This window comes from Natrix helvetica, assembly GCF_964273705.1.
Source record: "Natrix helvetica genome assembly, chromosome: 4".
Lineage (NCBI taxonomy): Eukaryota > Metazoa > Chordata > Lepidosauria > Squamata > Natricidae > Natrix > Natrix helvetica.
Genome location: NC_138550.1, coordinates 47,044,994 through 47,065,459, shown reverse-complemented (window position 1 = coordinate 47,065,459; position 20,466 = coordinate 47,044,994). Strand labels below are relative to the sequence as shown.

Below are 20,466 nucleotides of genomic sequence, written 5' to 3'. Positions count from 1 at the left end.
TGGAGCAGGTGTTCATAAACTGAGCTATGAGCTACTATATTGATGTAGTAATGCATGAGCTACGTATAAAAAAAATCATTTGAGAGATAAGAATTTTTATGCAAAAATATAAATGTACTTCGTGCGTTGTTATATCATCACACAACTCATGAGCTTTCTTTTTTTTACAACAAACGCTAACAATATTAATGATTTTCTTTTTGAAGCCATTTGCCTTTCTGTTAAAAAATAATATGTACTGAAATCGCTCTCACTACTTTCCGTACAATTAAATATGTGTTAATAAAAGACTGGTATTCATTTTCATGCTTTCATTTGAAGCCTAACTCTTGGTTTGACCAATATGTATCTTGCTATCTTTTGTACTATATTTCCTTCTGGACTGTGACACACATAAATGAATGGCTGGTTTGCAAACCAATGTGAAACAATTTTTCTGCATGGCAAATTATAACTTATAAAAGAGACTGCATTTATAAAATGTTCTTTTTGTATTACCACAATAAAATACTTTATAGTATTTATGGCATTTTGCTATATCATGGCCTAGCCTCTCCGAGACACGTACCTTGAGGAAAGGATCAAGAACCATTTGGGGTAACAAAGCATAATAACGTAGATTTGATAGAACACGTTTTAAATCCTCTGTTTATATTTTATTGGTTACTTCCTTGGTTATTGAAGAAAGGAATTATTTACCATAGTTTTGTCCTGAAAGAACTTTTGGCATGGTGTTAATATTTGTTGAGTCTTGTCTTTGCTCAAGGCTATGTTATGGGAGCTGAAGTTGATTGTATTTTGGAATCTTCACTGGTCTTGGAAGCTTACCTACAATGCAGTTTTGCAAGAGTGGCTTAAGGTTCAGGTCATAAACAAAAAACAAATGAGACAGCTTGGAGAAAAAAATCAGAGGACTCCAAGTAGTTTCTCATCTTAAATGGCAGAATATTTATGCTTTTATATTTAATTAGAACTTTGCTACTTCCAAGATAGTTAAGAAGCCATTCAGTTATCTCTAGGTTAATTTCAGAGAATGGAATGTAAAAGAATTGGCGTGTAGAAAGTATAATTATCATATGAGGCACCAATCCTTGTTGATGAGGTATTTTTGATGACAGACATAATTGGGTTGTTTGTAAGACATACTTAAGAAAGTCAGCAGGTCTGTCAGGAAATAACATTGAATTTCTTGCTGCTACTTAAGAGTCAGATATTTTAAATGAAAATGCATTGTCTTTTAGTCTAGTTGAAAAGGGCTGCCTAGCAATAGAAATAATTCCGTAAGATTTCAGTTAGTACTGAGATATAAAACCAGTATTTTTAGCAGTTTATAGTTATGGCATATGCAACACCGTTATTACAAACTATACAAGCTATAAATAAAAATAAATAGCACTGTACTTGCTATATATAAATGATATAAATAAATAAATGCACATTTGTACTGATCTCTGTACTAAACTACACTCCAATAGCATAGCTTAATAAAAGAAGGTTGAAAATCATGGCCCAATCTGTGCATATATGTATAATAATTTTTTTCAATGGCTATTTATTCAGTGGCAATTTGTAAACCAACTCAGTTAAGAAAACAGTTCATAAGTGATAGCTTTGACCAATTATTACCGATTCATGAAAGCACATTTATTTATGACTTCTACCCAAGATGGCTGCTGAGCAGTAAGATAATTTTTCTCTCTTGCTGATGATCTGCTGATTTGGCAGTAATGCTCCCTGGATTTGAATGGGAACATTTAGGAATGACCCAAGACGACTTTTGGAGACTTTGGGAAGGGGACTCTGGAAAATTCCAGTTCCCTATGGGAGCAGAGTCATGAATATCCATCTTCCTTTCAGCATTTTTTTTTCAGTATGCATGGGTCTTAACCTCACTTCTTGAACTTTTACTTTGCTTTGTATCGTTAAAAATAGACTGGCTGACTAAATGCTGATTTATTTCAACCTCCTGCTGTTGTTTTTTCCTTTGATTTATGCTGTGATTCTAAATAACTTTTATTTTTCTTCATGGAAACACGGCATGTTTTGGATGATAAATTGCTTTTATTTGATTTACACTAATGGACTAACTATAGGGGTTTTGCCTTTTTTAATTTGCAAAATACTTGAGAGGTTATTTTTTTCTTTCACTCTTGAAGCAAAATATCCACAAAATATGTTGTTTCCTTCTGTATCAGTGTCCTTTAACACTAAACTTCATGCTAAACTTCACATAGAAGCAATGTTTCAGATTACAGAAAGCTAGCTGAAATTTGAGAAAAGATCTTTTGGTGACATGCTATCTTTAGCTGAAAATTTAGTAGAAATGTCTTAATCAGTATTCAACTAGGGAGGACGATATGTGGATGTGTGTTGAATTTTTCTTCTTTCAACGCACTTTCTTATGTCTTGTCTGTTTTGTTTTTTTCTTTTTAATTTTTTTGGAGTTTTGTATTTTAACTTTTTTCAAATAATTTTTTTAAAAAAGATTTGTTTAGTATTACATTTATTTTCTGCCTATCTTGCTTTTCTCTGTAGCTTACAACAATAAAAATATAAAATTATTAAAAATTTAAATGTAACAATCAAACAATAATAAAAGTACAGCGATTTAATTAAAAGATGGGCAGGGGGAGAAAGTGTCTACATATGGATTACCCTTTAAATTATGACCAATGATTATAGAAAATATTCAAGATCTGTTGAGAACAAATAATTTGTATGAATGCAAAGAAACAGAAATCAACCCCCTTCCCGAGTTTCCAGAGATGTTTTCATGAACTTTAGAAAAGAGCAAAATATAATTCACAATATGCACTGTTGACATTTATACTGCTTTAGATTTGCTTTGCAACATGTATAGTTCATGCCCTATATGTTCAAAAAGAAATATAAAGCAAATCAGCAATCTTCCAATCTTGTTTTTAGTATTTGTTTTCTAGCTGAGTTTTCATCTATTTCGCATTGACAATGGCAACATATGAATCTTATATTTTCCCACAAAAATAGGCTTTAACCACAAACTTTATGCATCACATTGTGAATAGTATAACAATTCAATATTTTTACTATGTTTGTAATTCAGAAATCTTTCTGAACAGTTTGAACATAGTTGCAAGAACCACACACACATCACACACTTCCGTTCAAGTAAAATGAGATGTTTTTCAATAAACTTTATTTAATTTTTATGTTTTCCAAAGAACATGATTAGATTCCATTTGTGGATGGTATATATATGTGTGTGTGTGTCTCTGTGTGTGTGTTTGATATTTCTTTTATAAATATCGGGATCATATCCTTTTATTTAATAATACAATTATTTATAAATAAATAGAATCCTATAGTGTTTAATAACTTATCCCTTTACATTTTTACTCATTTTTTCCTGTATTTTTTCCTATTATTTTCGTTGCTACTATTGTTGTCTCCAACTTCCTGAGTTCTTTTCCGTTTGGGAGTATTTTTTGTAATAAGATATTGACTGTGGGTTTTTGCTTCTGAGTAGACACTTTCAGAAGAATCTTGCCCAGTATTCATGTAGGATGATACTGGAATACTTTGAAATTGTGGTGAGGTCATCTGTGGGTAAAGAAATGGCTGTCCCATTGGACTGTATGGAACATACTGTTGTGTCAAACATGTCATCTAGAAAAAAGAAGATAATTTTAAAATACTTGAAAACAAATCATCTCTACCTTCATTATTTATTGTACGAAAAAAGACAATCGGTTGCTTAAAAATCATTTTAAATTATACACTTGATAATGACATAATGCTATACAAAATATTTTTAAAATAGTAACATGCAATACCTTCATAAATTAAGCATGATGAGACACACTCACAAACAGTAAAGTTGCATAAGCTGTTTGTGCAACTCAGCCTTTTTGTTTACATCATTGATATAAAATTATCAATTGGAAGTTTGATGGGGTATCGCATATTATTGTTTATATGATTCACAGAGCTGTCCATGTTGCAACAATGGCCATCATAATAGTGCATCTCCACAAAGCTCGTCTAACTGCCTAGCTCAAAGGTCTGGAGGAGCCTCCTAGTCTTCAGAAACACTAATGGGGTCAAGACCACAGCTCAGGTGCAGACACAGAGAAGTAATAATTCAACGTAACAGACTCAGAGAATGTCCTCTCTGCTAGACCTGATGGGATAAGCAGAAATAATGGGGAACAAGTGGTCCTGAAAATAGCCTGGTCCTATGCCATGTAATACTCTATAAATGGTAATCAGGACCTTGAATTTGATTTGGAAGCCTACTGGAAATCAGTACAGTTCAGAACAGTGATATTATATGAACATATTGAGAGATGACAAAAACTGTCTTGCAACACTGCCTTCTAGACTAGCTATAGCTTCCAAATACTCTGCCACATTCCATATTATTTCATGCGATTGTGAGGTCACGTGACATCTCTCTAAAACAAGGTGAGGCATATTAGTAATAATAAAACTATACAGAACAAGCACTGCTGAAGGATCCTGTAAATTTTTCCCTTTATATTTACAGTATATATAGATAAAAGGGTAATAAGGCTAACTGCTAATTATAAAGTACATTTCACCTGAAAATTGGTAATAAAATTAGGCAATAAAAAATGCAGCCAGAAGCTGAAAAGCAACTATATCTTGGCTTATTGGGATAGTTTTACTATCATTATGCTAAACTTACCATGCTCTGAATGGCAGAATAAATCTGATGTGGATTATTATTCACCTGATAAGGACTAACAGGTAATGGAATATCACAATAAGAGTCTGCATACCTATTAAAAAAAAGAATGGATAAAGCCTCAAAAAGTCATTTATATATTAACATTATACAGAGAATCTATTTCAATTCTTACCAATAGATTCAGTAGTGGATAGCAGGCAGTATACCCCGGTACGGGCATACCATGATTGTATTTTATTTGCATTGACTGTACACCGCCCCGAGTCCCTTTTTGGGAGAGGGGGCGGTCTAAAAATCTAAGAAATAAATAAATAAATAAATAAATAAATACCGGAGCCTGCCCCGAGCACCGGGTACCGTTCCAGGATGGTGCTCCGGAAGGCCCACTCACCCACCCAAGCTCCTTACCTATCCTTTAAAGACTTTTGTGCTTCTGGGCACACGCATGGTGCGTATAGCGCCTGCGCAACACTCCGCTGAGCAGCTGGAGCATCGCAGAGGCTCATGGAGGCGTCGCTGGACAGGAAGACGCATGACCACTCTGCGCACGTCCATGTGGAAGACGCCGGGCCCATTCCAACCGTACCAGTTGGAATGGGATCCAGAACCCACCACTGAATAGATTCCCGAATGCTAAGCAGAAATTCTGACTCAACTTAATGTGATTTAACCCTAGACAAATGTATGAAGTAGTAGCAAACAGCTAAATGTGAACATACTGGAATTCTAATTTGGGTGGAAGTTACAAAGTTAAATTAACTGTGAGCCAGGTAGAGTCATTGATTGAAATGGACGGCTATAGAAATTGAATGACCAAATAATAAATAAATAAATAAACAAATATCCTAAGCCTATAATCTAATACATATATACTTATGAAAAAGCTACATCTCCATAGCATTAAATAGAGCTTATGGCTTTACAAATATTTTGGATACGGTGTATAGTGATGCACATGCAGCTTCTGAGCCATATAGTGGTCTACAAGATGATCAAAGTAGTATTACCGTGTTGCACTACAAGGTTTCTGATGTGCAGTGTCACAAAAGTACCTAGGCTTGTTCTATGATGAGGGTGATTTTTTTTCTTCCCCCCATTTCTGTCCCCACCCCTACCCCACAACAATGGAGACAACTGAATGCACATTACCTGTAAGTTGATGCCTGTACATCCTCATCCATATTCTGGGAAGGACTGCTTAACTCTAGGGAGTGAGTACTTCCTATAAATGAAACACTAAATATTTTAGGATTAAAAATATAACTGCATTTGTGTACATACGTCTAAAAATGCATACAAACAAATCTCAGAATTACACCATTAAAATTATTAGTTTCTTTTCATACTGACTAAAAGAACATAAACAGTCCAAAATTTTCACAACTGTTGTAATTACACTTAAATTGTAATCTTTTAATTAAAAACGTGGGTAGGGTAGGGATATTCAAAGGTTAGTAAGAAAATACCTATTTTGGCATGCCTCTGAACATTTTTAAAAAGTCACAATGCAACGAATGCAAAATTAATTTCATAAATGATAGGGGCTTCTTGAAAGGGAATGACTATTAAAGACCAGAAATGTAATATATCAGTTTTATATTTTTTTTAAAAAAATATTCAGTAAATGGATCCCAAAGTACAGAAAAATATACTTGGTCATAACAGAATTTTGTTTGATACATTTCATATGTCAGGATTTTGACAACATTTACATTCCAGAGATCTCTGAGCTTTTATGAAATATTATTGGCAGGTAACTAAACCTACCAAACCGATATTGAACTTTAATTGGTCTTCCATATAAACGAATCCCATTCAGCAAAGCCATAGCATAAGGCACTGACTCTGTGTGTTTAAAGCAGACAAATCCAAAACTCTTGGGGTTTCCATCTTTGTCCTTGCATATGGTGACTTTGGATACCGGTCCAGCCTGCAAGAAACTTACATTTTATTTTCTTATCATTCTGTTATATGAAACAAAATTGTTACTTACTCATTCAAAATCTTGATGGACCCTATTCTATCAATGTATCCATTTTTCTTTTGTGCAGAGAGGCAGTGCATTGTAACTTTCCTTGTATGTTCACAGCTTACTTACATATGTCTTGTTTTATTCTGTTATGGACATAATTTACATGGACCTGATGAAGTATCAAAGCAATTGAAGTATTTTTAAAAATGCACAAGAGCAAACACTTGCTATTCAAACAAAAGCAAACATATACTGTCATCAAATATATAACCAAAATAAAATCAAAGTAATTATAGATTTATTAATATATATTTTCCATTTTGGATTGGCAATCAATAGAAAGTTTCAACATTATGATAATCTTGTAAATTTAAATTCCGTAGACAAATAGTCTAATAAAAACTACTCTTTTCATAATCTAATTAATATATTACCCTCAGATACTAATGCTGTATCTAATCCGTAGAATGAGAACTATTTTTCATTGTCCAGTAGAATGAGATATGATGGCAACAAGCATTGTGGAGAGAACAACTTAGACTGACAATTAGTGTTGGTGCATTTAGAGTTGAGAAAGATTTGATCATTATTTTCTATTGCTAAAAATATTTCCAATGACACATTCTTATAAGCAAATGCTTATGAGAGCATTTACTGCTATGCCCAGCCATGTCTTTCATGGTACATATTTACCAGTCTGTTTTTAGGAAATTCTTAGGAAGTTGCAGAAACAATTGAAAACATGTAAACTGGCATGATGTATGAAGAAAGAAAAAGAAAACAGGAGTATTTAACTCCTGTACATCTAGTTGTACATCTATGGAATATATTATTCCTTCTTTGTTGTTGTTGTTGAAATAACAGTAGGTAAATCTTATGGACATTGGAATACATTAACTAAAACTTGTTCAGGTTTATACAGAAGCTAAAATGTCAAAAGCTAAAGGCATAAGAAGTACCTACTTTGTGAAATTAATTCCAAATCTGATTCTCACTAATATTACAATGAAAGTCGAAATAGCTTGTGACTGGAAAAAGAGAAATATCATTTTATAGTAATCGGTGCTGACAAAATACTCAATGTTTATGCTCAGTGTTACAGCTACAGTATTCATATTTTATATGCAGAAAGAAAAAAATAAAACATTGCAAAAATGTTCAATTTTAATGTTCCACTGTAGATAAAGGGACACAATTAAATTATGAATATTTCAAATTAAATGGGGCTTATCTATCCAAATATTGCATGGTTTAATCACAATTTCTTTACCTTCATTTAAATGTATTTATCTTTTAATTATGTACTTTTGAAAATCGATGTTATTTCAAAAAACTTAGCCACTGCTAAAGAGATAATTCAGATTTAGACCAGACAATAGAAACTTATTATTTTCCAATTAACATTATTTTAAATTATTCAAAATTATTCACCAGAACGAGTATTTATTAATAAGTGGAATTGAGGGTGCTACAACATCTTGGAAATAAATATAAATGCATATCAACGAATATAAATTTCACTAGTTTAGCTAATACCACATGTAAAATAAATAGCATATGATAAATCAATAAAGGTGAGGATAATTCATTTTCTTTAATCTTTCCAGTAAAAAGTACTTACTCCAGTAAAAGGTCAAAATCCCATTTGTACTCATTTGAGTTTCTGGAGAAGAATAACAACCTATAGTTCATTTTTAATTCCATTGTCTTAAGATCTAATTATTAAAACATTCAAAAAAAGGTATTGGCTTCAATTTTATTTATTTTTATAAATAACTGAAGGTGGTGAACATAACTAATATTCCTTCCTCCTCCTATTTTCCCCACAACTGCTTTGTGAGGTAAGCTGGGCTGGGAGAGTGACTGGTCCCAAATCACTCAGACTACTTTCATGATAAAAGTGGGCTAGAACTCAGTATCCTGGTTTCTGATCTGCTGCCTAAGCCATTAGACCAGGGGTGTCAAACTAGCAGCCTGTGGACCGGATGTGTCACACGCAAGCCACGCCCACTCCAACTCCATGAAGGGGAAAAAGCCACAAAACGGCATATGATGGCAACATGACGCCATGAGTTTGACACCTGTGCAAACTGGCTCTCAGGATTTGTTGACTAAGGTTAGATTTGATCCACACATGCAGAACATAATGGATTAGCAGTCTATTGCCTTAACCTCCAGGCCAGGTTATTATTTTCTGAAATTATGAAGTTATTACAGCAAGATTCATCTCAGTGTTATTTAGATCTACAGATTCTATATTTGAGGTCTATTAATTTCTTAAATTTAAGATTTATTTGTTTTAAGAAATAATATTTTTCACACAATCAACATTTCCAAGCAAAGTTCAGCTTGTTTAATCCCCACTTTTAGGAGAGAGAAATTTTTAAAGGAAAAAATCCACATTTCCACTCTTCTACTTTGGATTGCCTACTGAAGATGATGGACTTCTTCAAAGGTAGGAAGTAGACAATCAAACATTCTGAGGCTTTTTCTTTTAAACATGTAGATTCCTCCTGTTTATAAAAAAATAAATAAAAAACCTGCTGAAGCAAGCTACTCACACAGGTAGGGCTTTAAAATACAAATAACCCATTTTAAAATTATTTTTCTTCACTCAAAAATAAAATATAAAAAGTACATTCGGCAGAATAAGTCAAGAATGAAATATTTAAGTTGTCAGAAAAAAACTATGTGGAAAAATGAACACTTTTTATAGTATACCTATTTAAGAAACTTTTTATCAAATTAAATTGCAGAAATAAAATTTAAATTATGTAAGTCTGATTAATATACCCATTTCAATTTCAATGTATCACTTACAAAGGAATTGAACGCACAACTCCACAGCTCAGTATTTCTTATTTGCATTTTACTACTGAAGTTCTTAATATTTTTATATTTATAAGAAAGTAGCCAAACCAAATAAGGACAACAGAGGCCATTACATGCTTAAGATATCTTTCTGGTAACAGCAGAGACTAACACAGAAGACAATTACAAGAACTCAAATAAAATTCTAAAAGCTAAACACATATAGTTATAAAAAGTAATATCCCCCCTTCATTTAATTCTGAATATATTGTTAAAGATAGGATAATTTACAGGGAATAAATTATGAGTAAATAAGAGTCTTATAAATTTATATTCCTCCTAACAGGCAAGAGTAAAGGCTGGAGAGTTTACCAGATTAACTGATAATAATAAAAAAGGTCAGGTCATTTCAGTTTTACTTGATTTTTCAAACAATTCTGTTGCTAGGAATTACCGGACCTTCTCTATTCTGTAAGATTAACTTCTATGTCGTGTGCATTAATTTCAATCCCTTATTAAATGTTATTGCAAATGGTCTTTTTTCTATTTAAAAATACTGCAGGCTAGGTCTAACATTTTCCACACTCAAAAGAAAATCATGCTCCTTCCAAAATATTTCACTTGTCTAATATGCTACTATTTAATAAACCAAAAGTCCCATAAATCTGCTAGTACCTATTACTTTGTTTGTTTCTTAATCTAATGCCCCACCCTACATAACTTGTCTTCATTATGTCATCATAAATATTTAGCATAGAATGGGTAGATAAAATAAACCTTGAAGCAATTTAAAAAGTTTTTTTCCAGGACTGTATTTCAGAAATGGAGCATAAAATAAAGATAGATTTCACTTGCGCGGCGACCCCGTCAACTACTGCAGAAGACATGCCTTGGTATCTTCTGACAACATTCAGCTGCAGTAAAAACAGAGCCCTGTGACACCTTCAAGCTTACTAACTTACAGTGACGGACGGTTTTGTGTAATTGTTCATGTCGTACATGTTTTTTTTTAAAAAAGTATTTTGCTATTAAATTAAACGGGGGGGGGGGATCGTGAGACGGCACCTTTCCGCCCCAACATCCCGTCGCATGGGCGGACCCTGAAATCCCATCTCTCCTTGACACCACCGCGTACAGGACTCGCAACACGAACACGTGCTTCCCGGCCTCGGCTACATCGCTAGCCACGCCCACCTCCCACCTGACACGCCCACCTCCCACAGGACCCGCCTCACCCGCTCTTGCACCTGCAAGAAAAGCTCATAGAGAATCTCCTCCTTCACGCGACTCTCCAAATTGCCCACGAAAAGGGTCCGGTCGGGCTCGTCCGCCCTATTTTGGGTTGTCATGATCGGGAAGAAGACGAGCCTCGGCAGTCGAGAGTTCTGGCTTAGGAACGGGAAGCCGGCGAAAGGGGAGGGGCCCCGGCGAGCGCACACGAGGCCGTAAAGCAGAAGGGGCGCGCGACTGTGCGGTAAAAAGCTTTCTGGGCTGCTGCTGCGCTTTGCGGGCGCGATGCTTATCTGAGGGAGGGCGGAAGAGTAGTGATTAAAATCACTTTTCTCCGATGTTAAGAATCAAATTTGTGTGTGTGTATCTTTCTCACATGTAAAAGGCAAAGTTACACTCCCCCCCCCCACACGCGCGCGCGTTTTGCTATAATGGCCGACATCCTGCTGCGCGAACTTCCTATTCTTCGGTATCCTAGCAACTCTCTTAACTCAGTGTGGCAAAGATTTCTGAATTTGGATGGGTGGGTGGGCGGAAATGGAGAATTGTCCATTCCCAAACATGGGCTGCCATCATGTGGCAAATCTTAATAACGCAGTGAATCTACTGTCCACGTTTGATCTTTATTTTGAACAATTCAAGGCAGCTACATAATGTTCCCACATCTTTTCCCCATAAAATAACTGAATTGGATTCTCTGTTGTTGTTATTTATTAGTGAGATTTTTTTATATATACTTGGACAATACTTTAAGAGAAATTTACTCTGTGTTTTAGATCAGTTTCGCCACTGTTTTTTGGTGTAATATGATGTTACATTGTTGTTACATATTTATTCTGCCTTTTTATGTATAACTCAAGGCAGCAAATATAACCAACTCTGCTTCCTATTTTCCACACAACTCTGCAAGATGGTTTGGGTAGAGAAGGTGTGACCCGCCTTAACATTTTCTGAAGCATAGGCAGATCTATTTATTCTAGCATTACGTTACAGTACAGGTAGTTCTTGAATCATGATCATTTGTTTACCTGTATTTTAAAGTTAAGACAGCCTTAGACATATTTATAACTGATTGCAGCATCCTATGATCACATAACCACAAAAATGCCTATTAGGGAAGCTAAATTCACATAACCATATGGTTTGCTTAACAACTGTGGTGACTACTATAAAAATTATTATAAAATTTGATCCAACCTATCTCATGTGGAACAACTTAACAGAGATTTCAATCCCAATTGTGGTTGTAAGTCAAGGACTACATGTATTGGACTTTATTTTACATTTGTAACCTACCATCACAATAGTATATACTCAAACATACCAAATGAAAGCCAGTTTGGTGTAGTCATTAAGGCATTAGGTTAGAAACCCAGAGACAAATGAGTTTTAGTCCCACCTTTAGCACAAAGCTTGGGCTAACCTTGGACTATTCACTTTATCTCAGCTCTAGGAAGGAGACAATAGCAAATGACTTCTGAAAACCTTGCAAACAAGTAAACAAACAAATAGAACTGCAAAGTTTTGTTCAGACAGTCTCTAGGAATCAGACATAATTGAACAGAAGAAAAAGAAATCAAGCAACTACAGGTAGTCCTCTACTTAAAACAGTTCATTTAGTGACAGTTTAAAGTTTGAAAAAAGTGATTTATGACCATTTTTCTCACTTATGATGGTCGCAGCATCTCCATGGTCATGTGATCAGAATTGAGCCACTTGGCAATTGACTCACATTTATGATGGTTATAGTGTCCCAGAATCATGTGATCTCCTTTTGCAACCTTCTGACAAGCAAAGTGAATGGGGAAACCAGATTCACTTAACAACAGTGTTACTAATTTAAGAACAGCAGTTATTCACTTAACAAATGTGTTAAGAAAAGTTGTGAAAGGGAGCAAAACTCACTTAACAAATTTCTCACTTAGCAACAAATTTTGTGCTCAATTGTGGTCGTACATTGAGGACTACCTGTAATACCTTCTTTAAATGACAAAATACAATAATGGATTATAGAATAGCCTTTTGCAATCAAATAAGTTATCTGAGTATGCTGCATTCAATGCATTCAAATTGAATTCAGATGTCATTGAAAATATAGACAATTTGTAAGAGCTGTTGTTGGAACAGTATCTATTTTGCAGCCAATGGAGTCCCCTCCTATTACTGAAATTCAAAGCAGAGTTTTTATTTTGAAACATTAAACAAAAGTCTATTCTGTGTGTGTATTCCAAAAGTGAATATGCCTTCCAAATTAGATTCTCGTATTAACTTGTTTTTCCTTTTACAATCAAATATTTGGTTTTTCTGCCCTTGATGGAATAAATGTATTAAGACATTTTAGTGTGCCATTCACAAAAAAATACACAATGGTAAGCCATCAGAAGTATCTGCTATAGTTCCTTTGAAGTTTTTTAATTGGAAAATTACTTCTCACTTCTGTTTATGACCAGTTACTGAAAAAGGGCAGGTACCATATTTTTCAGAGTATAAGACGCTCCAGATTATAAGATGCACCTTAGTTTTGGGGGAGGAAAATAATAATAAGAAAAAAATCTGCCTCTGCCTACCAGCATCCATGGTATTCAGCTGGCTAGCTTCCCGAATTGAACCCATGTTAACAAGATCAGCCAATAGGCATAGCAACTAAATCAGCCAATGAGGTCTATTTGGACTCTGAAACAGTATTTGCTATGTGAGAAGGAGACAGGAAGGAGCCTTGCTTAGCTGAGAACTGAAAGTGAAAATACTTGTGTTTTGCTTGTATTTACTCCTACCTTGGAAAACCTGATTTTGGTATTCTGAATGTGATTGCTGCTGCAAACTCTGACCAGCCAGGTCACCTTCAGCATTTATTGCAGCCTGATTCAGCACAGCTGATTGGCCGTTGGATCGGTGCCATAATACCCCCAATCAGCTGTTCCAGGCTGCAGGAATTGCCACAGACTATCACTGCCTCCATGCCTTGCGTTTTTGGCCTCTGGGGGGGGGGAGGGGGCTACATTCCTGTATAAGAATTTTCACCCTCTTTGGAGGGGGGGGGAAAGGTGCATCTTATACCCCCCAAAATACGGTATTTATAGGAATTGTCAGAGCAACAATCAACTGACAAAATACAAAGTTGTCTGAAATTGACAACCAGTTGTGCTCTCTTTACCAGGAATTCAACTGTCTGTAAATTTATTTTTTTATTGTAATACTATTGTACTTTCTCTGCAGTTTGGAACAACGATCATTCTCAAAATAAACAATTGGCCTTCTCTGTTTTAAGCTCCATGTTTCTTCAATTTTTGAGGGGCTGTCATAGAGAGGAGGGGTACAATCTATTTTCCAAAGCACCCAAAGGCCAGACAAGGAACAGTGAATGGAAACTGATCAAGGAGAGATTTAACCTAGAAAGCAGGAGAAATTTTCTGACAGTGAGAACAATCAACGAATAGAACAACTTGTCTTCAGTAGTTGTGGGTGCTTCATCACTGGAGGCTTTCAAGAAGAGACTGGACAGCTATTTGTTAGAAATGGTATAGGGTTTCCTACTTGAGCAGGGGTTGGACTAGATGACCTAAAGGATCCCTTCCAACTCTGTCTTCTGTGTCAGTTTAAATGTTGTGTCTCCTTTTAGTTTTTCTCTCTCTTCAGATTCAACATCCCAAAAACTTCCAATCTGCATTCATATGGCATGTCCTCAGATCTCTGTCATTTCTTTTTTGTTACCCTGCTCTGAATTTGATCTAACCAATCAGCCTTTTGGAAATATGGTGCTTAGAACTGCACACAAAGGTACCACTAGGAGTCCTCTTGGCAGAAAAGAGAGAAGAGTAAAAAAAAAAAATGATTGTATCATTTGAGACCACTTTGTCATGCCAGTACTGGAGTTGGTATGTCAGGATAAAAAGAAAACTTAACAAATTGGTGGAAGTGTGATACTTAAGAATTGTGTATGCTAAACAAAAAGAAGTTAAAATGTATTAGGGTTGAAGGAACAGATTGAAAAACAGACCCAAATCCCAAGTTATTCCAGTAGAGGGTTGTTTTATTACAACGGTCGCGGGGAGGGGGGGATGCGAGGACAAGAAAAGATCGCAAGGTCGGTTGGGAGACCGTGGCTGCTGGCTACGCCCGGTCGTCTGTACCAACCCCCGCAGCCTAGGTGGTCGGGAACTACAGAGCCAGGGCCTGAGGCTGATGCTCTGCAATGCAAGGTCCGTGACCAACAAGGCCCCCCTCATTAACAAGTTGATCTCGGAGGGGGAGCTGGACCTTGCAGGGATAACGGAGACCTGGTTGGGTCACGAGGGGGGTTTACCCCTCGTGGAAATGTGCCCACCGGGTTTCCGTGCATTCCATCAGCCTCGGGCCCTGGGTAAGGGTGGTGGGGTGGCGGTAGTTATACGGGATTGTCTGGAGCCGAGGGAGTTCACTGTTCCTCAGATACCCGGGTGTGAGCTGCTGGGTATGAAATGGGGCCCAGGGAGGCAGTGGGGTCTGCTGATTGTATACTTGGCTCCTCGCTATACCTCGAGCTGGTCTCGGAGACGGCGGTTGAGATACCCAAACTTCTGGTTATGGGGGATTTCAACCTGCCGTCAACGGGAGCAGCGTCCGAGGTGGCTCGGGAGTTCATGGCTTCCATGACAGCCATGGGCCTGACCCAACTAATTCAGGGCCCCACACACGAAGGCGGCCACACACTGGACCTTATCTTTGTATCTGAGCAGTGGATGAGTGATCTGGGAATAGGGGATTTAGAGATTACGCCCCTGTCATGGTCAGATCACTCATGTCTCCGGCTGGACTTCTCTGGCGCTACCCTCCACCGCGAGGAGGCGGAGCCAGTTTGTTCAAGCTGGTACCGCCCCAAGCACTTGATGGAACCGGACAGGTTCCAGACGGAGCTTGGGCCTTTACCTGTAGCCCTGACCCGCGCTCGGTCGGAGGACCTAGTCGACGCCTGGAATAGGGCGACCGCTGAGGCCTTGGACCGGGTTGCGCCTCTGCGACCTCTCCTACGGCAACGACCCACCCGGGCTCCCTGGTATACCGAGGAGCTTAGGGTGATGAAGCGCCATAGGAGACGTCTAGAGAGCAGGTGGAGGTCCTCACGCTCCGAATCTGACCGAACACAGGTAAGAGCCTATTTACGGACCTACCTTGTGGCATTGAGAGCGGCCAAACGTAGACATTGTGCCGCTCTCATTGCGTCTGCGGATAACCGCCCTGCCGCCCTGTTTAGGGTGACCCGCTCTCTCCTGTCGCAGGAGACGCGGGAGGCACCCTTGCAGGGAAGAGCAGAGGAGTTTGGGGAATATCTGCAAGACAAAGTCGCTCAGATCCGGAGCGGATGGGCCCCCCCCCAGTGGACCGGACGAGCCGACATCAGTGAGTCTTGTGAGCCCACTCTGGGAGGAGTTTGACTCTGTTGCCCCCGAGGATTTAGACGGGTTGCGTGGACGGCTGCGACCCACCACATGTTCAATGGACCCGTGCCCCTCCTGGTTGGTACTGGCATCCTGGGAGGTGACGCGAGGCTAGCTTCTGGGCCTGGTGAACGCCTCATTGAGCGAGGGTTCCTTACCGACTGCCTTGAAAGAGGCGGTGGTGAGGCCCCTGCTCAAGAGGCCTTCACTTGACCCAACGGAGCTAGCTAATTATCGTCCAGTCTCCAACCTCCCCTTTTTAGCGAAGGTTGTTGAGAATGTGGTGGCGCAGCAATTTCCACGTCACCTCGACGAATCCGTATATCTAGACCCACGCCAGTCCGGCTTCCGACCCGGGCACAGCACCGAGACAGCCTTGGTCTCGTTGGTGGATGATCTCTGGAGGGCCAGAGATAGAGGTTGCTCCTCTATCCTGGTCCTATTAGACCTCTCAGCGGCTTTTGATACCATCGACCATGGTATCCTACTGCGCCGGCTGGAGGGGATGGGAGTCGGAGGCACCGTTTTACGGTGGTTCGGCTCCTACCTCTCCGGCCGGATGCAATATGTGTTGACGGGGGGGCAGAGGTCAACCCCGAGGCCACTCTCTTGTGGGGTGCCGCAGGGGTCGGTCCTCTCGCCCCTTCTGTTCAACGCATACGTGAAGCCGCTGGGTGAGATCATCCGTGGTTTTGGGGTTGAGTACCATCTGTACGCTGATGATACTCAGTTGTACATCTCAACCCCAAACCACCCCAACGAGGCTGTCGAAGTGATGTCCCGGTGTTTGGAAGCCGTCGGGGTCTGGATGGGGGACAACAGACTCAAACTCAACCCCTCCAAGACTGAGTGGCTGTGGCTACCGGCGCCTCGGTTCAGCCAGTTGATTCCATCACTGGCCATAGGGGGCGAACAATTGCCCCCTGTGGAACGGGTGCGCAATTTGGGTGTCCTCCTAGACGCCCGGCTGTCAATGGATGATCATGTGGCAGCCGTGGCAAGGGGGGCGTTCCACCAGGTTCGCCTGGTGCGCCAATTGCGCCCCCTTCTGGACCGTGATGCCCTACGCACAGTCCCTCATGCACTGGTGACGTCTCGCCTGGACTACTGTAACGCTCTCTACATGGGGCTTCCCTTGGGACGCGCCCGAAGACTGCAGCTAGTCCAGAACGCAGCCGCGCGGGCAGTCATGGGGAGTACTAGGTACTCCCACGTAACACCGCTCCTGCGCGAGCTGCACTGGCTACCTGTGGTCTTTCGGGTGCGTTTCAAGGTTTTGACCACCATCTTTAAAGCGCTCCATGGCATAGGGCCTAGTTACCTGCGGGATCGCATCCTCCCACATACATCCCTGCGGCCAATCCGCTCTCACAGGGAGGGCCTTCTCCTGGTGCCGTCCACGAGGCAATGCCAACGGACGACACCGAGGAGTAGGGCCTTCTCGGTGATGGGCCCAACCCTCTGGAATGACCTCCCCCCCGATATTAGAACCACTACTGACCTCCGCTCCTTCCGACAGAAACTGAAGACACACCTGTTCCGACTGGCTGGTTTGGCATAATTTTAACGTCTACCTCCTGGCATACACATTCTTACTGGTTTTTAGAGGGATATTGTTTTAAATTTAACTTGATATTTTAAACTTTTGTATTGATTTATTTATTAGCTGTACAGTTTGGCATATTTTACCCTCCTCTTATACATGTATTTATATAGTTATTTCTACGTTTTAATCTGTTGTATTTTAATACGGACTGTACACCGCCCCGAGTCCCTTTCGGGAGAGGGGGCGGTATATAAACGCTAATAATAAATAAATAAATAAATAAATAAATAAATAAGTATGTTGGGGAGGGCATGTTGGGTCATGTAGAGAGAATGAAGGATTGGACTGCAGAACAAATAAGTGTGAACAATGAAGAGGTTGAGCTGAAGGCGTAGATTAAGAAAGTTGTGACTGAAAGGTGAGAAGTTTAAGGAATAAAAGGCAATTTACGAATGGGCGTATGATCCTGGTGGAAGGGTGGTTTATAACATTTGAATCGTGTGGAAAGATATACTGAATATAGATTTACTATATTTCCTTTTATTGTTTTAATTCTAAATGACAAAAAATAGAGTCTGTGTCTAAGAAAGGCAAGGAATGGATGAAGTTACATCTGATAAGTCACTGGAGTCCATTGCATGAAAAATAACAAAGTGTTATTTTTTATATTGTACAGGTAGTCCTCGGCTTACAACAGTTCATTTTGTAACCACTCAAAGTTACAATGGCACTAAAAAAAAGGGACTAATGTCCCGTTTTCACAATTATGACCATTGTAGCATCCCCATAGTCATGCAATCAAACTTCAGATGCTTGGCAACTGACTCATATTTATGATGGTTGCAGAATCCTGGGATATTGTGATCCCCTTTTGCAACCTTCTGACAAGCAAAGTCAATGGGGAAGCCAGATTTACTTAGCCACAGTTTAACAACTACAGTGATTCTTTTAAACAATTGTGGCAAGAAAGGTCGTAAAATAGAAATGTTGGGCTCAATTGTGGCTGTAAGTCGAGGGCTAGCTTGTATTTCAGTACTTCCTACTTTTGAGCTGGGCATTGGTATGATTGTAAAGGAAATTACTTCAGTATGTAACTATCAAGATTAAGCTGTACTTTGATCCTTCAGGAACTGGCTTTAGGATTTTATTTTTATTGAAAAACGTGCATTATAGTTCAAGCAATAAAAATATTACAGACTTAGAAGCTTTTTCTTTCAAATGTGATCTTCTGCAATGCTTTGTAATAAGAGCTTTGCTTATTTCATGGTTAATTAACCTGATCTTACTGTTATCCTTTCTGTTAGACATCAGTATTCTAATAACTAAACCCCAAAACAAACACTTTGGCTAAAATTCATAAGTTCTGAAATTTATTAATTTTGAATAATGGAATGGATGAACATACAACCACTAAATTCAAGGAAGCCAATGAGTCGTCTTCAAAAATTCAAGGAAATCAATGAGTCATCGTCACATCTGCAATATTTGAATATCAAGCAGCTGGTTTAATAGAAGATGGTTTACTTTATACCAAGACCATTTGTATTAATTTATATGATTTCTCAGAGTAAGAATTATCTGAGATGTTTGCAAACCATAGCTGAAAGGAGAATCCAGCAGCTGAGTGGTTGAAGGAATGTTCTATATTAATTGGTGGTTGGGTTTCAGTTTCTGCAGCTGCCTTAGATTTAGAACCCTTCTTGGCTAATGTCCCAGTCATCTTGTATTTTAACAAAGGAACAATTTGGAGCCTGATGAAGCTTATCAAGCCTTTCATTAGTACCCAATGTTTTTTTCTAAAGATTAAAAATACTGTGTTTGCAAAGAAAAGTCACTAGCTTGACAGAAAATCACCCCAAAGATATTCAGATAAATTATTTAACATTTCCTCAGTCTTGGTTGAGACAAAATTGCTGTTTTATGTTATTATTAACATAAATTGTTATTATTAGTTGGAATGAGTTAGTTGAAAGCAAATACTTCATCTGATTTAAACATTTCCAAGGATTACTCAGTCTGGAATTGGATTTGGTCTTTCTTTTTCATTTGCTAATAATAAGACAAGATGTGATAATGTTAAGCAGTTTTGCCAAAATGTACTCTTCATTTGAAAGTAATAAAAAAACAAAAAAAGTCTTCACCCCAGATAATCTCTCTCTCTCTCTCTCTCTCTCTCTCTCTCTCTCTCTCTCTCTCTCACACACACACACACACACACACACACACAGAGAGAGAGAGAGAGAGAGAGAGAGAGAGAGAGAGAGACATATTACAAAGGAGAGTTACAATCAGAGCTGTATCACACTTTTAAAAAGCAAAAAACTGAACGCAGACATCTGTAAATATTTTTTCCTTTACTAAAGGTATTTGTGAAATCAGTAGATACTTATCAGTTGTCTTGATAGCCTTAGAACTGAGTTCCCTGATGTTTCTGGCTTTGCAAACCAGTAGGGAGGGAGAGGAGATGGTTCTGCATGACTGGCTCATGCAAATGGAGCACGTATGCACACGTTCATCTGTTGCTCGTACAAGTAAGGATGCATGCGTGCACATGTTCACTGGCCATCTCCGTGGCCCAACTGCAAACTCCTGAGCCCACAGGTTGTGGACTCCCTGGAAAATATCTGATCCACACTGACATAACAATTCTCTAGCAAGGAAACAATTCTCTGTTTCCTGCCATATCAGCACAAATGATATACGATAGCACATATTCAAAATATGTAGAATGTGTTTGTGTGATTAAACACTCACGTTCATCTACTGTATAACAGTTTTTCCTTGTTTAAATAACCAAATTAAA

The 20,466-nt window shown here is 38.5% G+C and overlaps 1 protein-coding gene across 3 annotated transcripts; it reads right to left on the bottom strand.

Annotated features, from left to right (window-relative positions):
* Positions 1–2,452: 2,452 nt before the first annotated feature.
* Positions 2,453–10,940, bottom strand: RBM11 (RNA binding motif protein 11). Of its 3 annotated transcripts, none has more exons than XM_081952486.1 (5): positions 10,709–10,940; positions 6,458–6,620; positions 5,840–5,912; positions 4,688–4,781; positions 2,453–3,645 (listed from the first exon to the last, which is right to left on the bottom strand). In XM_081952486.1, the coding sequence occupies exons 1-5, from the start codon at positions 10,820–10,822 to the stop codon at positions 3,376–3,378; spliced, it is 714 nt and encodes a 237-aa protein (XP_081808612.1). In that variant the 5' UTR covers positions 10,823–10,940; the 3' UTR covers positions 2,453–3,375. The 3 variants fall into 3 exon arrangements, with proteins under 3 accessions (XP_081808612.1, XP_081808613.1, XP_081808614.1); XM_081952487.1 differs by having other exon boundaries at positions 10,721–10,939; XM_081952488.1 differs by lacking the exon at positions 10,709–10,940 and adding an exon at positions 10,436–10,570.
* Positions 10,941–20,466: the final 9,526 nt, after the last annotated feature.